The 15114-nt window shown below is 36.5% G+C and overlaps 3 protein-coding genes across 3 annotated transcripts; all 3 read left to right on the top strand.

Moving 5' to 3' along the window:
- Positions 1–1253: 1253 nt before the first annotated feature.
- On the top strand, positions 1254–5419 carry LOC111462895 (uncharacterized protein At1g32220, chloroplastic). The gene is made up of 10 exons (XM_023106698.1): positions 1254–1490; positions 2061–2178; positions 2280–2368; positions 2796–2851; positions 2937–2992; positions 3321–3414; positions 3968–4047; positions 4357–4399; positions 4645–4736; positions 4936–5419. Exons 1-10 carry the CDS (start codon positions 1435–1437, stop codon positions 5113–5115), a joined length of 864 nt encoding a protein of 287 aa, XP_022962466.1. The 5' UTR covers positions 1254–1434; the 3' UTR covers positions 5116–5419.
- An 810-nt stretch (positions 5420–6229) lies between these two features.
- LOC111462992 (transcription initiation factor TFIID subunit 10) lies at positions 6230–9043 on the top strand. Its single transcript, XM_023106821.1, has 6 exons — positions 6230–6397; positions 6507–6571; positions 7493–7555; positions 8115–8172; positions 8244–8294; positions 8685–9043. Exons 1-6 carry the CDS (start codon positions 6305–6307, stop codon positions 8763–8765), a joined length of 411 nt encoding a protein of 136 aa, XP_022962589.1. The 5' UTR covers positions 6230–6304; the 3' UTR covers positions 8766–9043.
- A 1507-nt stretch (positions 9044–10550) lies between these two features.
- LOC111462565 (L-ascorbate oxidase homolog) lies at positions 10551–15091 on the top strand. Its single transcript, XM_023106177.1, has 8 exons — positions 10551–10802; positions 10873–10982; positions 11346–11616; positions 13313–13418; positions 13749–14094; positions 14200–14565; positions 14636–14714; positions 14798–15091. The coding sequence occupies exons 1-8, from the start codon at positions 10653–10655 to the stop codon at positions 15008–15010; spliced, it is 1641 nt and encodes a 546-aa protein (XP_022961945.1). The 5' UTR covers positions 10551–10652; the 3' UTR covers positions 15011–15091.
- Positions 15092–15114: the final 23 nt, after the last annotated feature.

Genomic DNA, 15114 nt, shown 5'->3' with positions numbered 1-15114 from the left:
ATATATATATATATATATATATAAATTGTAGGAGATGAAAAAGACAGACGAGCCCCCGCCATAAAAAGAATAATATATATTAAAAAAAGGAATAGAGACAAAGGTGGGGGGTTTGTGAGCCACTCAGCCGGAGAGGGCCCTACCAGCATCGAACTCGGTGGACCCCACGGCTGGCCATGTAACTGACGGGACATGACGCCGCCACTATCTGGGACCCACACAGTTACATCCTTTTCTACATCCATTCGGGGTTGGATCTTCATACGTAACTAATAATATAAATCAATAAATAAAAAAAAAAAACTTTTATATAAGTTTTTAATACTTGTTTAATTTTAAAATTTACAATTTAGATCTATTTGTTATTTATTTAAACTTTCAATTTCGAATAATTATTTTTTAAAAAAAATAATCGCATATGAGGTGGATATATTTATTTCTTATTATTATTATTTTTGTAAATAATCCATTATTATGGATATTTTTTTAATAAATTTATTAAATAATTAGATAAATATTCCTCCTTTGTACTCTCACTTTCATTGTATTCGCTGCCTTTACAAAAATATTTATAGTTGCTAGATGCCAAAATGAATAATAAGATATTATTTGAATTAAACATCTCTTTATATATATATATATATTGCAAGAACATATATTATACTAGGAATAAAATCATATCTAATAGACAAAGCATAGCGCAAGAATCAATGTAATGAGAACAAATTAAATGGGGAATTTTATTTTATTTTTAGAAAATGGATAATAAAAAAATAGCAAATTTAATCTAATTGAAAAAATAGAAAATATCTGAATCCATAATTGGATTTACTTATAAAATTTTAATTATATCATATATTTTAATTTTTTAGGGGTGATGTATTTAAAATATGGAATTAATATTTGGGCCTTGTTTACAACAATGGGCCCAATTTTAGGGCCGGCCCATGTCTTGGATATCTAAAATTGTTGTCTTTATCCCGCATTTATTTATTTTAATCAAAATTTACTCAAATTGATAGGTACGTTTACATAATGTATTTAATTTGAATATTTTATAATAAATTAATGATATATTTGACTATTTGTATAAGAGGCGTGGTATTAATTTCCATCCTTCGATGGCTTTGGGTCAATGAAATCGGACGGTTGGAAATGAATCGGAAAAGGGAATAGCGTGTGTTGTGGTTACTAGATTATTCTGTCCCAGCCAAGAATGTATAGGCTCACATTGAGCCACAAGGGCTCAAACCTGTCTCAACATTTGCGCGCCACGTTTCTCACTCTCCTATGCCCTCATTTGCTCTGCTAGAAAAGTTTACAACCTAAACTCCTAGCTTTGTTGATCGTGGTTCGTCGCCCAAGCTTTGAGATCGAGAGAATTATTTCGTTGGTTGAAGTAGGGGAGAAGGAATTGCCGGTAGTTAATCGGAAATGAGGTCGATCGTTTCGCGGCTGATCCATTCGAGATCATCGGTTCCCAAGTTATAGTGAGTTCCTTCTGTCTTATGACACTTAATTTTGTTTTAGAATGGTGGATTGTTTTTCTTTTCTGGTGTATTAGAAATGTATATTGAATTCAGTTTCTGCTATGCTTTCAGTTCTTCTATGGTTTATTTTGTTCCTTACTGTCGATTAACCATCGGATATATACGGAATTCGCCACCAAAAGGGTGTTGGAGGGGGCGGGGGTGGCCATACTGTTGTGTAGGTCGAATTTCATTTGAATTTGGTGCTCGAATTTCATTTCGAGCTTTTAGATTTGTTAGTGAATCGGGTTTTTTTCAGAATTGTTCATTATTGTAGGAATCCGAACTGGAATGACTTCCTCGAGAGTTGTAAACTTTGATTATCTTGACTGTAGAATTGTTCGGTCTGTTGGTAGACAGACATGATCTCAGTGGGGATAAATTGAGAACAATGTGATTGGCGTTTGCCCCAATATTTTATTTAATTTTTCTAATCCTGACGTCAAGAATAATTTATGACTCAATTGCAGCTCTTTTTACTAAATGTGATTAACGGCAATCATTTTGTTGTTTCTTAACTATATTGTACAGCACAGTGACTGCTTTTCAGAGCGGGAGGCCATTTTCAACAGACTCTAACAAGGTCGACGAACCGTTCAAGGTCGAGGAAGCTGAAACAGTTAATGTTCCCCCACCTCCAACTGAGAAGGTATATGAAAAGAAGGACAAGGGTTGCTTGTGATTTCTGTAATTCTGTCTGTATCTTTGAGTTTGATCAATGCTATCTCCGTGGCATGTGCAATTGATCAGTTGCTGGTGCTGGGTGGAAATGGATTTGTGGGTTCTCATATTTGTCAAGAAGCCTTAAATCGTGGTCTTACAGTTGCTAGCCTTAGCAGGTATGTTTCAATATAAGAGCATATGCATCTTTGGCTTTTATGTCGCCTAGATTGTTTTACGTAAGATCTACACTTTTGAATGATCATATAAATCTATATTTGTTTCCTTCATATTGAGGAACTGATTGTAATAGGTACACTTTAGTTTTCAATACATGTTGAATATGGAAAGTACAAAAGAATCAGCTCAAAACCTTAAGAACTCTTTATTGGAAACTGGATCGCTATATGCTGCCTTTCAAATCACTATTTTCTTAATGAAAATGTATCGGCGAAATCAGGCCAGAACGATCGCTATTATAGATAATACGATTTGTTTTCCATCTTGTTGTTTAATGAATGGGAACTTCAATGTCTTTGTTCAGTTTCCTAGTGTTGGAAACTTTATTCTGACATCACAATAATGGCGCTTTGTTATTATTATCAGGTCTGGTAGATCATCAATACGTGATTCTTGGGCTAACAATGTAATTTGGCATCAAGGTTTGATTCCATTCCAGATGTTTTCAACTGTCAAATTTGTGTGCTGGCTTAGTGAAAATGCCTAAACTATTTTTCCCATTGCCAGGAAACCTTCTTTCACCCGATTCACTGAATGAAGCTTTTGACGGTGTTACCGCTGTTGTATGTAGTCCTCAACTTATTCTAAATTGTAAATTAGTTACAACTTTATTGTGTATACATTAATCCACTGATATATGGAATGGTTTGAGTTCTATGTGCACACTTCCCGATTAACTGTCAGGATACTGTTGGTAGACTCCTAGCAGCTATTATTCTCAGTTGTGATCAGGAACGAACTTATTTATGCGCACAACTAAATAAGTACTAAGTAGCATTTAGAAAAGGGAGGATTCTCTACTTGTATATAGCATTTCTTATTCCTGCAAATTATTTCTCTACTTGTGCCGGGGATTGCTAGTTTTGGTAAATTTTAGTTTTTTATTTCTAGGTCTCTTGTATTGGTGGTTTTGGCTCCAATTCTCAGATGTACAAGATCAATGGGACGGCAAATATCAATGCAATCAGAGTTGCTGCAGATAAAGGTGCAGTTTTTATGTGGTAATAAATTTATGAAAATGAACTGAAATTATGCAGTCTAGACCCTTCTGTTTCCTGTCAAAACTTAAATCTTCTAATGCTTTGATAGCATCTCACCTCACGTCAATAACCACACTTCCTATGCCCAATAATTTCCTATATTTCACGGGTCTCCGTTGATATGCATTGCATGTTTCATTATTTTTCTTGTAATGCTGATATCTCTGTACTTCCAATTCTAATGCAGAATTATCTGATGCTCGAGTGTTTCTTTTCTTTCTTGTGCCTTAGTTTTTTTTTTCCCCCCGTTTTTCGATAAGAAATGATACTGCAGTAAAGCAAAAGAAAGGTACAACCTTGGGGCCGTGGGTAGAGAGAACCCCCTCCCAACAAAAAAACTATAAGAAATCCCAACTAGATGTTTTGGTCTCCATCTCACTAGTCTAATTTTTGGCTTATCAATTATTCTTAACTTCAACATTTTGTCAAATGATTGTAGTTAGTTTAATATTTGCTGTACTTCTTGACTCTTACCAAGGCAGTACCAATCGCTTACAGGTGTAAAGAGATATGTCTATATCTCTGCTGCTGATTTTGGCTTGGTCAATTACTTGCTACAGGGATATTATGAGGGAAAGGTAGAATTTCTATTCCTTTTATTCCAAGAGTTGGTAATTAATCAAGATCTTGGACACTTATATATCATGTAGCCTGTTAATGCCTTTCTTGATCAATTCAAACTATGGTCGTGGGGTTTTTAAGGAAAATTGAACACTGATAGAGGAAATGACTCATTTAACTTCCACCAGAAATCTGGGTCACCAATCTTTCCATTTTGTGCAGATGGAAGTTCTATATTACATTGTTTTCTTATGAAAATCCTTTTCACAATTCATGTAATTTGGATTGATGTGGCTCATGCAAAATCTGTGTTTCCGTTTGTGTAGCGAGCGGCTGAGACAGAACTCCTCACTAAATTTCCTTATGGAGGTTAGATCTCTGATCTGTCAATGTTACTTTCAAACTCTTTAACTTGCACTTTTGCTCGTGCAGTTCAGATATATTGCCTGTAGTACGTAAGATGAATCTATACTCCCAATACTCTTTCATTTAGCTGCTAACAAGCGGTCTTGTTTATTGGCTTTCGTTAACATGTTTTTCTTTTCTAAATTATCCTGTCTTTTACAGTTAACAGTTTATGTGGAGAATAAAATGTTCTTTAATATACGTTTCAGGAGTGATTTTGAGGCCGGGATTTATTTACGGGACCCGTAACGTCGGGAGCATGAAGTTACCTCTGGGAGTGATTGGCTCTCCTTTGGAAATGGTAACTTGTGGTTTCTTCATTTGTTTTCTCGTTTAGGCTTTCCATTATGCCATGGACTTCGGTTTCTCATCGCCATTATTAGTTTAACGCTTGGCTTGATAACTGTTTGGTTTTTGGTTTTTGGTTTCTGGACAAGTAAAATGGATCTGATCATGTGATATTCAAATCTCTTAATCCTAATCCAAACATTTCCCTGCAGGTTCTTCAACACGCCAAACCACTACACCAGCTACCACTCGTTGGTCCTCTATTAACTCCTCCAGTAAGCGTGACTTCGGTGGCAAGGGTTTCTGTTCGGGCAGCAACGGACCCCGTCTTTCCTCCTGGAATCATCGACGTCTATGGCATACAACGGTACAGTCAACAGAAGTCGAAGTAGATTCGATAAGGCATGCACATTTTCTCTCCCTATCACACACTATATATATATATATATATATATATATATATATATATTAGAGAGTCCAAATCTAAACGTCTGTTGAACTTCTCACTTGATGAGACTTACTCGACAGTTTGTGCACTGGGTTGAAGATAAAAGACAGGTTCATTTTCTTGTATCTGATGCTAATAATATCATGCAGAGATCTGCAAATTCATGGTGTAGGAGAAGAAGTATTCATTTGGCTAGTTTGGTATTGGTTTTTCCTTATCTAAACGTCATAATTCTTTCCCATTCAGTATCCATCCTTGTCTGCTGCTTGCCTGAACCAGCTTATGGAGAAAATTTGTAGTGTTAGATGAATACCTTTATACACATTTTCTTAATGCTATTGAATGTCACTCTCTTTCGAACGATACCGACTTAGTTGCATTCATCGGGTAGTGTCCATACTCGCAAAATGCTATAATTTAATATCGATACATTATTTAAAACTAAGTTGTATGCTTATTAAATAGTTCACCTTATGCTAAAGTGAGGAGAGCTTAACGTCGAATTAAGAAGAACTCTTACACTCCATCTTTATATTAAAAAAAGTTTAAGGTCACATTTTGATGCGAATGATATTTATAAATACGTATTTCAACCATTTATGTTAAAAGTATGAGTACTAGTTAAGTAAAAACTAAGGATAGCGACATCGAAAATTGTTGCAAAAAATATTCATGAATTTTCAAAAGTTACAGTAAAACAACTTTCAAAAGTAACCGTAAAACGTGTCGACAAAATTAATTGCTACTTTTAAAATTTAATGAATATTTCTTAAACCTAATTTATTTAAAGTATTAATGATTAAAAGTTCATAGGTATTTTTACTTAAACATATTTTAAAAATAATTTAGTCAAGATATTATAAAATTAAAGTTTTATGTACTAAAAAAGTGTAATTAAAAAAAAAAATTATTGGATTTAAAAAAAAAAAAAATTATTGGATTTTCTTCTAAAAAAAAATTATTGGATTTTTTTAATGTTGCCTACGCAAAGTAATGTTTTAAGTGGACGAGAAAACGAGGGCCACGTAGGCTAATGGCTCTTCTATATAAAGGGCAAATTCTAATTCTAAAAGCTTCTCAAATCGAGGAGTAATTCGAACGAGCTTCGTTCGAAGAGAGGGAAGACGAAGAAGATGAACCATAGCCAACAAGCGACAGGGAGCAGGCACGACGATGACGCAGCGCTCTCCGAGTTTCTAGCATCTCTAATGGAGTATACTCCCACTGTAAGATCTCATTTGGATGCTGCTTAACTCCGAGTTGATTCTTTCCTTCCATGCGTTTTTCTATAAGTTCAAATCACGTCGGTGTTTTCTTTTCGGCTATCATTCACAGATTCCCGACGAGTTGGTGGAACATTACTTAGGAAAGAGTGGATTTCAGTGTCCCGACGTTCGATTGTAGGTACCTTTTCGTTTGTTTTTATTATTTTCGTTCATCAAAACCCTAGGTTTAAAACGCGGTTTTTCGATCGACAGATGAGATGGATTTATCTTTTTTTCCTAATTTTATGATTGGTATTGCTTTATTTTCACAATTTAATCGTACTTGGGAATTTTCTATTCGGTTGGTTGGTTGTTGACTGCTAATATCGATCAAAGTGATGCTTAATCCTGCCGGGGGTTGCAATTAGGGGATTTCTTATTTCGAGTATTTTTCTTTTTTAAAGAGACAATGTTGGTTATTGTTGCTGATTTTTTGTTGTTGGGAAGTTGCCTCTACATTACTTAATCTCTATGAATGAACCGAGTATGAGATTGGAGGACAGTTCCCACCTCATTCCCAATGAAGAAATGGGAATTCTTCGCCCTGGGGTAAATTCTTGATTATTCTTTGTAGGTCGGGCGTGACATGTGCTTACCTGGTTTGTTCTGTAGTAGTGTTATTGAACATGAAGACGGCCTTTTTAGTGTTTATAGTGGTATTCTGGGTAGCGGTCATTGCTTCGGACTTTTGATTTCAATGAATGGTGTTATTAGTGGCTGCATTTCTATGCTGAGAATTGTGCACTGGGGAAGTTCATCTAGTTCTTGAACTTTTTCCTGTTCTATTCCAACTATTCTTCTACTCTTGTTTTCCATTTCATTTCGTAGTTTGTTTTAATCTTCTAAAGTTGGGCGTTTAAAATTTTTCAAAATGGAGAGGATATAAGTCATTTAAGATCTTTGATTATTATGAGATGGATTCTTTAACCTTGGCCTGGTTAAGTGCTTTCTAGGTAAAGAGATTCTCAGTTTTGATTGGCGTTAGTTGCGTTCACCATCGCAAGAAATATTTGTAATTAGAAATTGGCTTTTTATTTGTTGCGTTCACTTTTGCAGGATCAGGCTTGTTGCTGTTGCTACGCAGAAGTTCGTTGCAGATGTTGCAAGTGATGCTCTCCAGTATGCTTGCTTTCTTCTTTCTTATTTTGCATGAGGGGTGCAAGTAAAATATGATCATAACTTGAGTTGCAGACCTTATGATAAAAAAAAAATTAAAAAAAAACTTGAGTTGCAAACTTTACATTTAATTACATTTAACGATTTACTCCAAGTAATCCTCTACAGCTGACATCATCACCTATTAATTTTTCTTCTTCAACCCCCATGACTGCGTTATTATTGTTTGGAAGGCGTTTAATGACTACCATCTCTTTCCCATGCCCTTTTATGTACCTGGGGAGATTTTCTTTGTGGGTTTTCAAATGCTTTTGTAACAGTTGGGGTATTTAGCTGCTTGGGTTGGTAAGAGTTTTTCTAGGTTCATCAACGTCTCTTTGTAGGTTGCGGCAACAGTCTTTTTTGTAATTATCTATAAGGTCTTATTTTACTTAATTGGTTTCTTTAATTTTTCTCCTATTTCATGGGCTCCTTTTTTGTGTACTCTCTTTGAGAAAGTTTAGTTTCCCAATAATAATAATAATAATAATAATAATAAAACTTATTTGGCTGTGCAATGTAGGCATTGTAAGGCGAGACAGGCAGCAGTAGTGAAAGACAAAAGGGATAAACAACAAAAGGTGCATTTTTTGTAACACAGGGTCTCTTGATTGATAAATTATTTGGCCAGTCTAACATTTTGCTGGTCCAGGATAAGCGCTTAATATTGACCATGGATGATCTCTCGAAGGCTCTTCGTGAGGTAAGCTCAAAATGTTATTTATTTCTCATTCCTTTTTCAATTATTAAGCTCTTGTGCTTGATGGTTATTTCATATATAGGCTTAAGAGATCATTAGTTTGATTCTGGTATGCATTCTTCTTTTTAAAAGGTGCTATAGGTGGGTTCTTTTTAACATATGCTCGATTTTTATTTGTGTAATTAACTCCTGGCAGGCTGTAATCTTGTGAAGAATTTGTGATTTTTTTTTAGTTCTTCAAATTGCATGGTGCATCCTCAACATTATGCAGTTTACACTTGGTGGGGAGTCTTAAAAATGTGCATTTGTAATTGATACCCTTTGATCATAGACATTGGAAGATCTAGTAGTTTCTTATCCAAACTAACCGTCTTGTTGGTACTTGATGAACAGTATGGCGTGAATGTGAAACATCAAGAATATTTTGCTGATAGCCCTTCAACCGGAGTGGATTCTACTTCCAGAGAGGAATGAGTTGGAATAACGGTTAAAATGTCTCATCGTTGTGTTCGTGAATATACTGATGCATCATAGTTCAGGTTGGAGTACTCTTGCTGCCTGCCATGCCCAATTATTAGTCATGTTAGTATTGCTATCATTAAGTAGCCGTCTGTGAACTGTCATTGCAGTAGACATGTTAAGCGTTTTCTACATGTCTACTAAATGAAACTGTGCATAACGAAACCCAAAACATCATTCTTGTTCATACAAGGTTATGTTATCATGATGCATTCTCCATGGATTTGCAGCTTGTAAGAACTCTAGTCGATCTTATTTTAACTCTTAGAAGTGAGGATAAGTAACGCGACCATGTCTCGGAGATCTGAATTTTATTATTATGTGTGCAAATCTTTGAGTGGGGTTTGAACGGATCTTCCCAATATGAACGACAAAGTGGTTCCCAATTCTTCTGTCTTGTCGGTTCCCTTCTAATCACTCCTTTCTATTCATTCCTCCAATCTTTCCTCTTTATTCGTCCCTTTCATTTTCCGTACCTTATTATTTCCAATTCACTAAAAACTGAACTATTTTTACAAATTTGCAAATCGACCCAAATTGTTATAAACTAAATTTTTACGTTTTTTCATTATGATCGATCTTGTTAGTTTAATGAACACAGCGGTGCCAATTAGTATTTACTAAATGATTGAATTAGTATTTACTAAATGATTGAGTTAATATTAATTTTAGGGACCCAACCAATAATATAATGATAATATGAGATTAGGGACCCAACCAAAGGACCCCACAGCATTAGACATTTAAGTCCAAAACCAGATGGAAAGGTCCGATCACATGCCTTCTGCTAAGCGCCAACGCCATCCCATGTGCCCATTTTTTCAAATTGTATGCCAACCCCACGCACCGACAACCCCAACCCCAACCCTATTTCACCACACCTCATCATAATGTTTATTTAATTTCGATTCAATTTTCTCTTTGAAATCGTTAATTTTAGTTTTTAATTAAAATTTTAGTATATATTCTAATTTTGAACAAACAAACCCTTACTACGAGAATCATATACCTTTAGTTGACGTTTTGTTTTAATATATCTTTATGGTTTTTTTCGATGATTTGTGTTCAGTTAAACTTTTTGAAAATTGAAAGTTCCATTCAGTTAGGTCAATCCGACCAACCGAACAATAGGGTTACAATTTAACATAATTCTACCATACCTTAAAAAATATTAAGAATATATAACATTTGGTGTCGGTCTTATAACTGTTTGATATCTGAACTTTATGAGATTTTAATGGCTAACGTAACATGTATTGCACATAAATAATATTTTTTTTAAATAACTGGACAACCCGACTCGAGAATAGAGGGTTGGATTGAGTTAAATTCTGTGTTGGATGATGAAAGTCTCACGTTGACTAATTTAGGGAATGATCGTGAGTTTATAAACAAAGAATACTCTCTCCACTGTGATGAGGCTCTTGGAGAAGCCCAAAGCAAAGCTGTGAGAGCTTATGCTCAAAGTGGACAATATCATACTAATGTGGAGAGTCGTGATCGAGTTATTCGGGTCACCAATCTAACCAATCCAAATTTTGAGTTAGGTTCGAAAGATTTTTTCAACCCAATTCAACTCAGTACACTCATATAAGAATATATATATATATCTTGTAATTTTTTTTATTTTTTTTTGCCCTAAAAGTTGAAATTCTAATTTGCTACCATCTATTTTCCAAATTTAAATTTGAGTAGTGAGAAACTACGTCGCTTTCACTCCCGCTACCACTCCTCTGGCTTTGTACATTCACCACCTACTCTCTGAACCTCGCTTAAATTTAAACCTCTCTTCTACCTCTCTCACTCCTCCAAATCCTCCATCGCCGTTTCTCTCTCTTCACAATGGCGATTAGTTCAATGAGATCCTCTCTTCCACCTCTCCTCTGTCTCTGTATTTCCTTCTTCGCCATTGTTGGAGCCGACGATCCTTACAGGTTCTTCAACTGGAATGTCACTTACGGCACCATTTACCCCCTCGGCCTCCCCCAGCAGGTTAGGTTTTCGGTTGAATTTCGTTGATTCGTTCAGTTTACAATGGATCTGAATTTGCTCTGTTTTTTAGGGCATTCTGATTAATGGCCAATTTCCTGGCCCTGATATTCACTCTGTTACCAACGATAATATCATTATCAATGTCTTCAATAGCTTGGACGAGCCGTTTCTCCTCTCCTGGTAATTCTTCTGTTCCTCGCTCTCTGTCGGAAACTTTGAGTCGAGATTTCCATTTTCGTTCCTGAATGTGAAAATGTGCTTTCTAGAACGTGCTACTAAGTGTTCGGTAGTTTGTGTAGAGTTGGAGTTGAAATATTAAGAAGAAATATGAAATTTATGAAGCTAATTTGGAAAATTTGTCGACATTGATTACGTACTCTCTCTTTATGTTTCAATCGCTAAATTTAGGGGTTGGATCTGGTTTAACTGTTAACTTGTTGAAGAAGCCTTTTCGAGATGATGCCTGCGAGTTATCATTAATTAAGCTGGTCTAAATTGGAAGTTTAATTATCTGAAAATTTGTGTTGTGAACTGTGAAATTAGGAATGGGATTCAACAGAGGAGAAACTCATACGAGGACGGAGTGTACGGAACAACATGCCCTATTCCACCAGGGAAAAACTTCACCTACATTCTCCAAATGAAAGATCAGATCGGAAGCTTCTATTACTTCCCTTCCCTCGGCTTCCACAAGGCCGCCGGTGGTTTCGGTGGGATCAGAATTCTCAGTCGCCCCCGGATTCCCGTTCCCTTCCCGGATCCCGCGGGCGATTACACTGTCCTCATCGGCGACTGGTACCAAGCTAATCATACGGTAATTAATCACTGACCATCCCTTTTCCTTCCATTCTAGAGATTCCAACATTGAACTTTTATCGATCTGATTAGTTTCAAAATTAATCTCTGGCTAGTCGAAAAGGGTGAAAGAATCTTGAATATTGGTCACGGGATGAGCCAGATTGGCGGGGAATAGGGAATCATCTCTTTATTAGACTTTTTTGAATTTCTTTCTAAATTATAAATAATTTTCTGAGACTTGGTCTCTTTTTTCAAAAAATGGCCGTATATTTTTTTAGAAAGTTATAATATTAAATATTAATGATACGAGAAAAATTTTCAATATTGGACAATTAAATTTGAAAGAACTACAATCAAATACATTTATATTTTTACTATAATATAACGAGTTTTTATAATACAAAAATATAAAAATTAAATAATATTATTACAAATGGTGAAAGAAAAAAATTATTTATTAAACAAGTGACAAATATGAATCATATTATTATTATTATTTATTTATTTTACCTCTGTCGGTAGACCGACCATTGCTGAGTTCGACGACTGTCTGATCCGTAATATTTGACTTTTCAAGACCTTTTTGCTTCTCTCTCTAGTCTCTCTCTCTCTCTACAGAGATTAACAGCTGGATTATTTAAAGGGTACTTTCTTTCTTTAATGGTTGTTCATGTTGCGGGCCATGGCTGCCCCTCGGTGTGATAATCATAAGCTGAATTTAATTGGTTTCTTGGCATGTGCGTCTATTTGATGAAAGGCCCTTTATATTATTATTATTATTATTATTATTCTTTCTTGAAAGGAGCTTTTTGTATGGTTGGGCTGTATGCATTCCAGCCAACGAAAGCGCCCTTACGTCTCAGTTTAGGCGCCGATTCCCAGGCTCCCCCAGACGCGCTTTCCTCCAACTTCGGATCCCTCGTTAATTTAACCCTCTCCTACTCCCATAGTTAGAAAAGATAAAGATGTCCTATTAAATATTATATTGTTTAGACTGCGGCTTCCCTCGACCTTTAAAAAAGTATATGTTAGTGAGATGTTTCCACACTCTTATAAGTAATGTTTCGTTCTCCTTTTCAATCGACGTGAAATCTTATACTCTATCTCTCTTGTGGGTCACAGAGCTCAAACGGGCTTTGATACCATTTATAACTGTCCAAGCCCACCTTCTTTTTTAAGTTTTTTCTTTTAGAATTCTCTTCAAAGTTTTAAAATGTGTCTAGTAGGAAAATATTTTTAATCTTTATAAAGAATACCCACGTTCACTTAGTTTCAAATTTTTGTTGAAACACATAAAAATCTTGTAAGGTCACATCTAATCTATCTTTTTTGTCTGGTTGTTTGGTTTGGTCTTATAATTAGTCCCTTCTATACATGAATCTCGCCAACTCCCTTCCTTGAAATAGTTCACTTGACAACGAAGTGAACCCAAAAGTGCCTCATTTTCTCCTTTTGCTCATTACCCACTTTTAGTAAGAGGGACGGACCATTAGGTATCTGCTTGGATTGGAAAGGTGAGAAACTACAAACATCTATCTATCTGTTCTTGAGATAGTGACTCCATCTCAAGTAAACAAGAAACTTATGCGAGTTATCTTGAATATAGAAAGAGAATCTTTCACATACCTAAATATAGATTAAAGCATTATATTATGGAATTATTCTTTTCCCCTGAAGTGTAGCCATTTTAAACTATAAGATTTGTTTTGCAGACGTTGAGGGCCCAACTAGACAATGGCTCAATGCTTCCACTCCCCGACGGAATCCTCATCAATGGTCGTGGACCCAACAGAACTGCCCCTTTCAACGTGGAACAAGGTAATTAAGAAAGCTCTACGTAATTCTACTTTTAGTGAAAAAGTTCTTGAGTGAAGCCCATCTCTGTTTCGTCTTTAAAAACAATGCTATTCAGAAAAAATCAAGCTCTAAATGATTCAGGGAGGCTATGAAAATACCTTATTTCGAGTGGTTTTTAATGAATAGTTGTTATCGGCTGAGAAGAGAACAAAATAGCCTTTATAAAGGGGTGGAAACTCCCTAACTAGCCGATCTCAAAACTCAAAAGTCTAAATATATACTTGTAGGCTTGAATTTACATTTTAGACAAAAGCAGCTCTCATCATTGGTTGTGTATATGTGTTTTGTTAGGAAAAACTTACAGGTTGAGGATCTCAAATGTGGGGCTCCAAAGCTCTCTCAACTTCCGAATTCAAGGCCACAGGTTGAAGGTGGTCGAAGTTGAAGGAACCCACTCCCTCCAAACGGAATTCTCTTCCCTTGACATTCACGTCGGCCAATCTTATTCCGTTCTTGTCACCGCCGATCAGCCCGCTCAGGACTTTTACATTGTCGTTTCTTCTCGCTTCACCACTCCCATCCTCACCACCACCACTATTCTCCGTTATGCCAACTCCGCCGGCTCCGTCCAAGGCCCACCTCCCGGTGGCCCAACTATCCAAATTGATTGGTCCCTCAACCAAGCTCGAGCTATCAGGTAACCTCTCTATCAGTCTCGCTAATAATGGAACTCTAGGCTTCAAGTTAATGGATTATGAATGCTTTTACTCCAATAGTCTCAAAAATTTCCATACAAATGCAGAACCAACCTTACAGCCAGTGGGCCTCGGCCGAACCCACAAGGCTCTTATCACTATGGTCTCATCACCACGACCAAAACCATTGTACTGTCGAACTCAGCCGGGCTTGTCAACGGGAAGCAAAGATACGCCGTCAACAGCGTGTCATTTATCCCTGCAGATACTCCCCTGAAGGTCGCCGACTTCTTCAAAATAGGAGGAGTTTTCCGGGTCGGAAGTATTTCTGACTGGCCCAACGGTGCAGGAATCTACGAAGACACCTCTGTAATGGGCGCTGATTACAGAGCTTTCGTCGAAATCGTCTTCCAGAACAACGAAGACCTCATCCAGAGCTGGCACCTCGATGGCTACTCCTTCTTCGTTGTTGGGTAATGAAACTATACATTAAAATTTCCTCATTTCTCTGGGCTTTTCGCTGATTTTCCCTTAAAAATTCAGTATGGATGGAGGGCAATGGACATCCAATAGCAGAAACCAATACAATCTACGAGACGCAATTGCACGGTGTACCACTCAGGTAAAACCAAGCTCTAGTTTTCATTTACTTTACAACCATTTGTGAAGCATGAGGAAGAAAGATGAAGCTGTTGTTCATGGCAGGTGTATCCGAAGTCATGGACTGCAATATATGTGGCGCTGGACAACGTGGGAATGTGGAATTTAAGGTCGGAATTCTGGGCAAGGCAGTACCTGGGTCAACAGTTTTACTTGAGAGTTTACACGCCATCGACTTCATTGAGAGACGAGTACCCAATTCCAAAGAATGCTCTGCTCTGTGGAAGAGCCACTGGGAGACGAACCAGGCCACTCTAGGCTCTATCCTCTGAGCTCAACACAATCAAATGATTTGTCATGTCGTATCATATCATATTTAGTTCTTCTGGGAAGGATATTCAAAAAAAAAAAAAAAAAAAAAA

This window comes from Cucurbita moschata, unplaced genomic scaffold, assembly GCF_002738365.1.
Source record: "Cucurbita moschata cultivar Rifu unplaced genomic scaffold, Cmos_1.0 Cmo_Scf00027, whole genome shotgun sequence".
Classification (NCBI taxonomy): domain Eukaryota; kingdom Viridiplantae; phylum Streptophyta; class Magnoliopsida; order Cucurbitales; family Cucurbitaceae; genus Cucurbita; species Cucurbita moschata.
The sequence above is the reverse complement of the archived record's forward strand: the minus strand, read 5'-3'. Positions and strand labels throughout refer to the sequence as shown.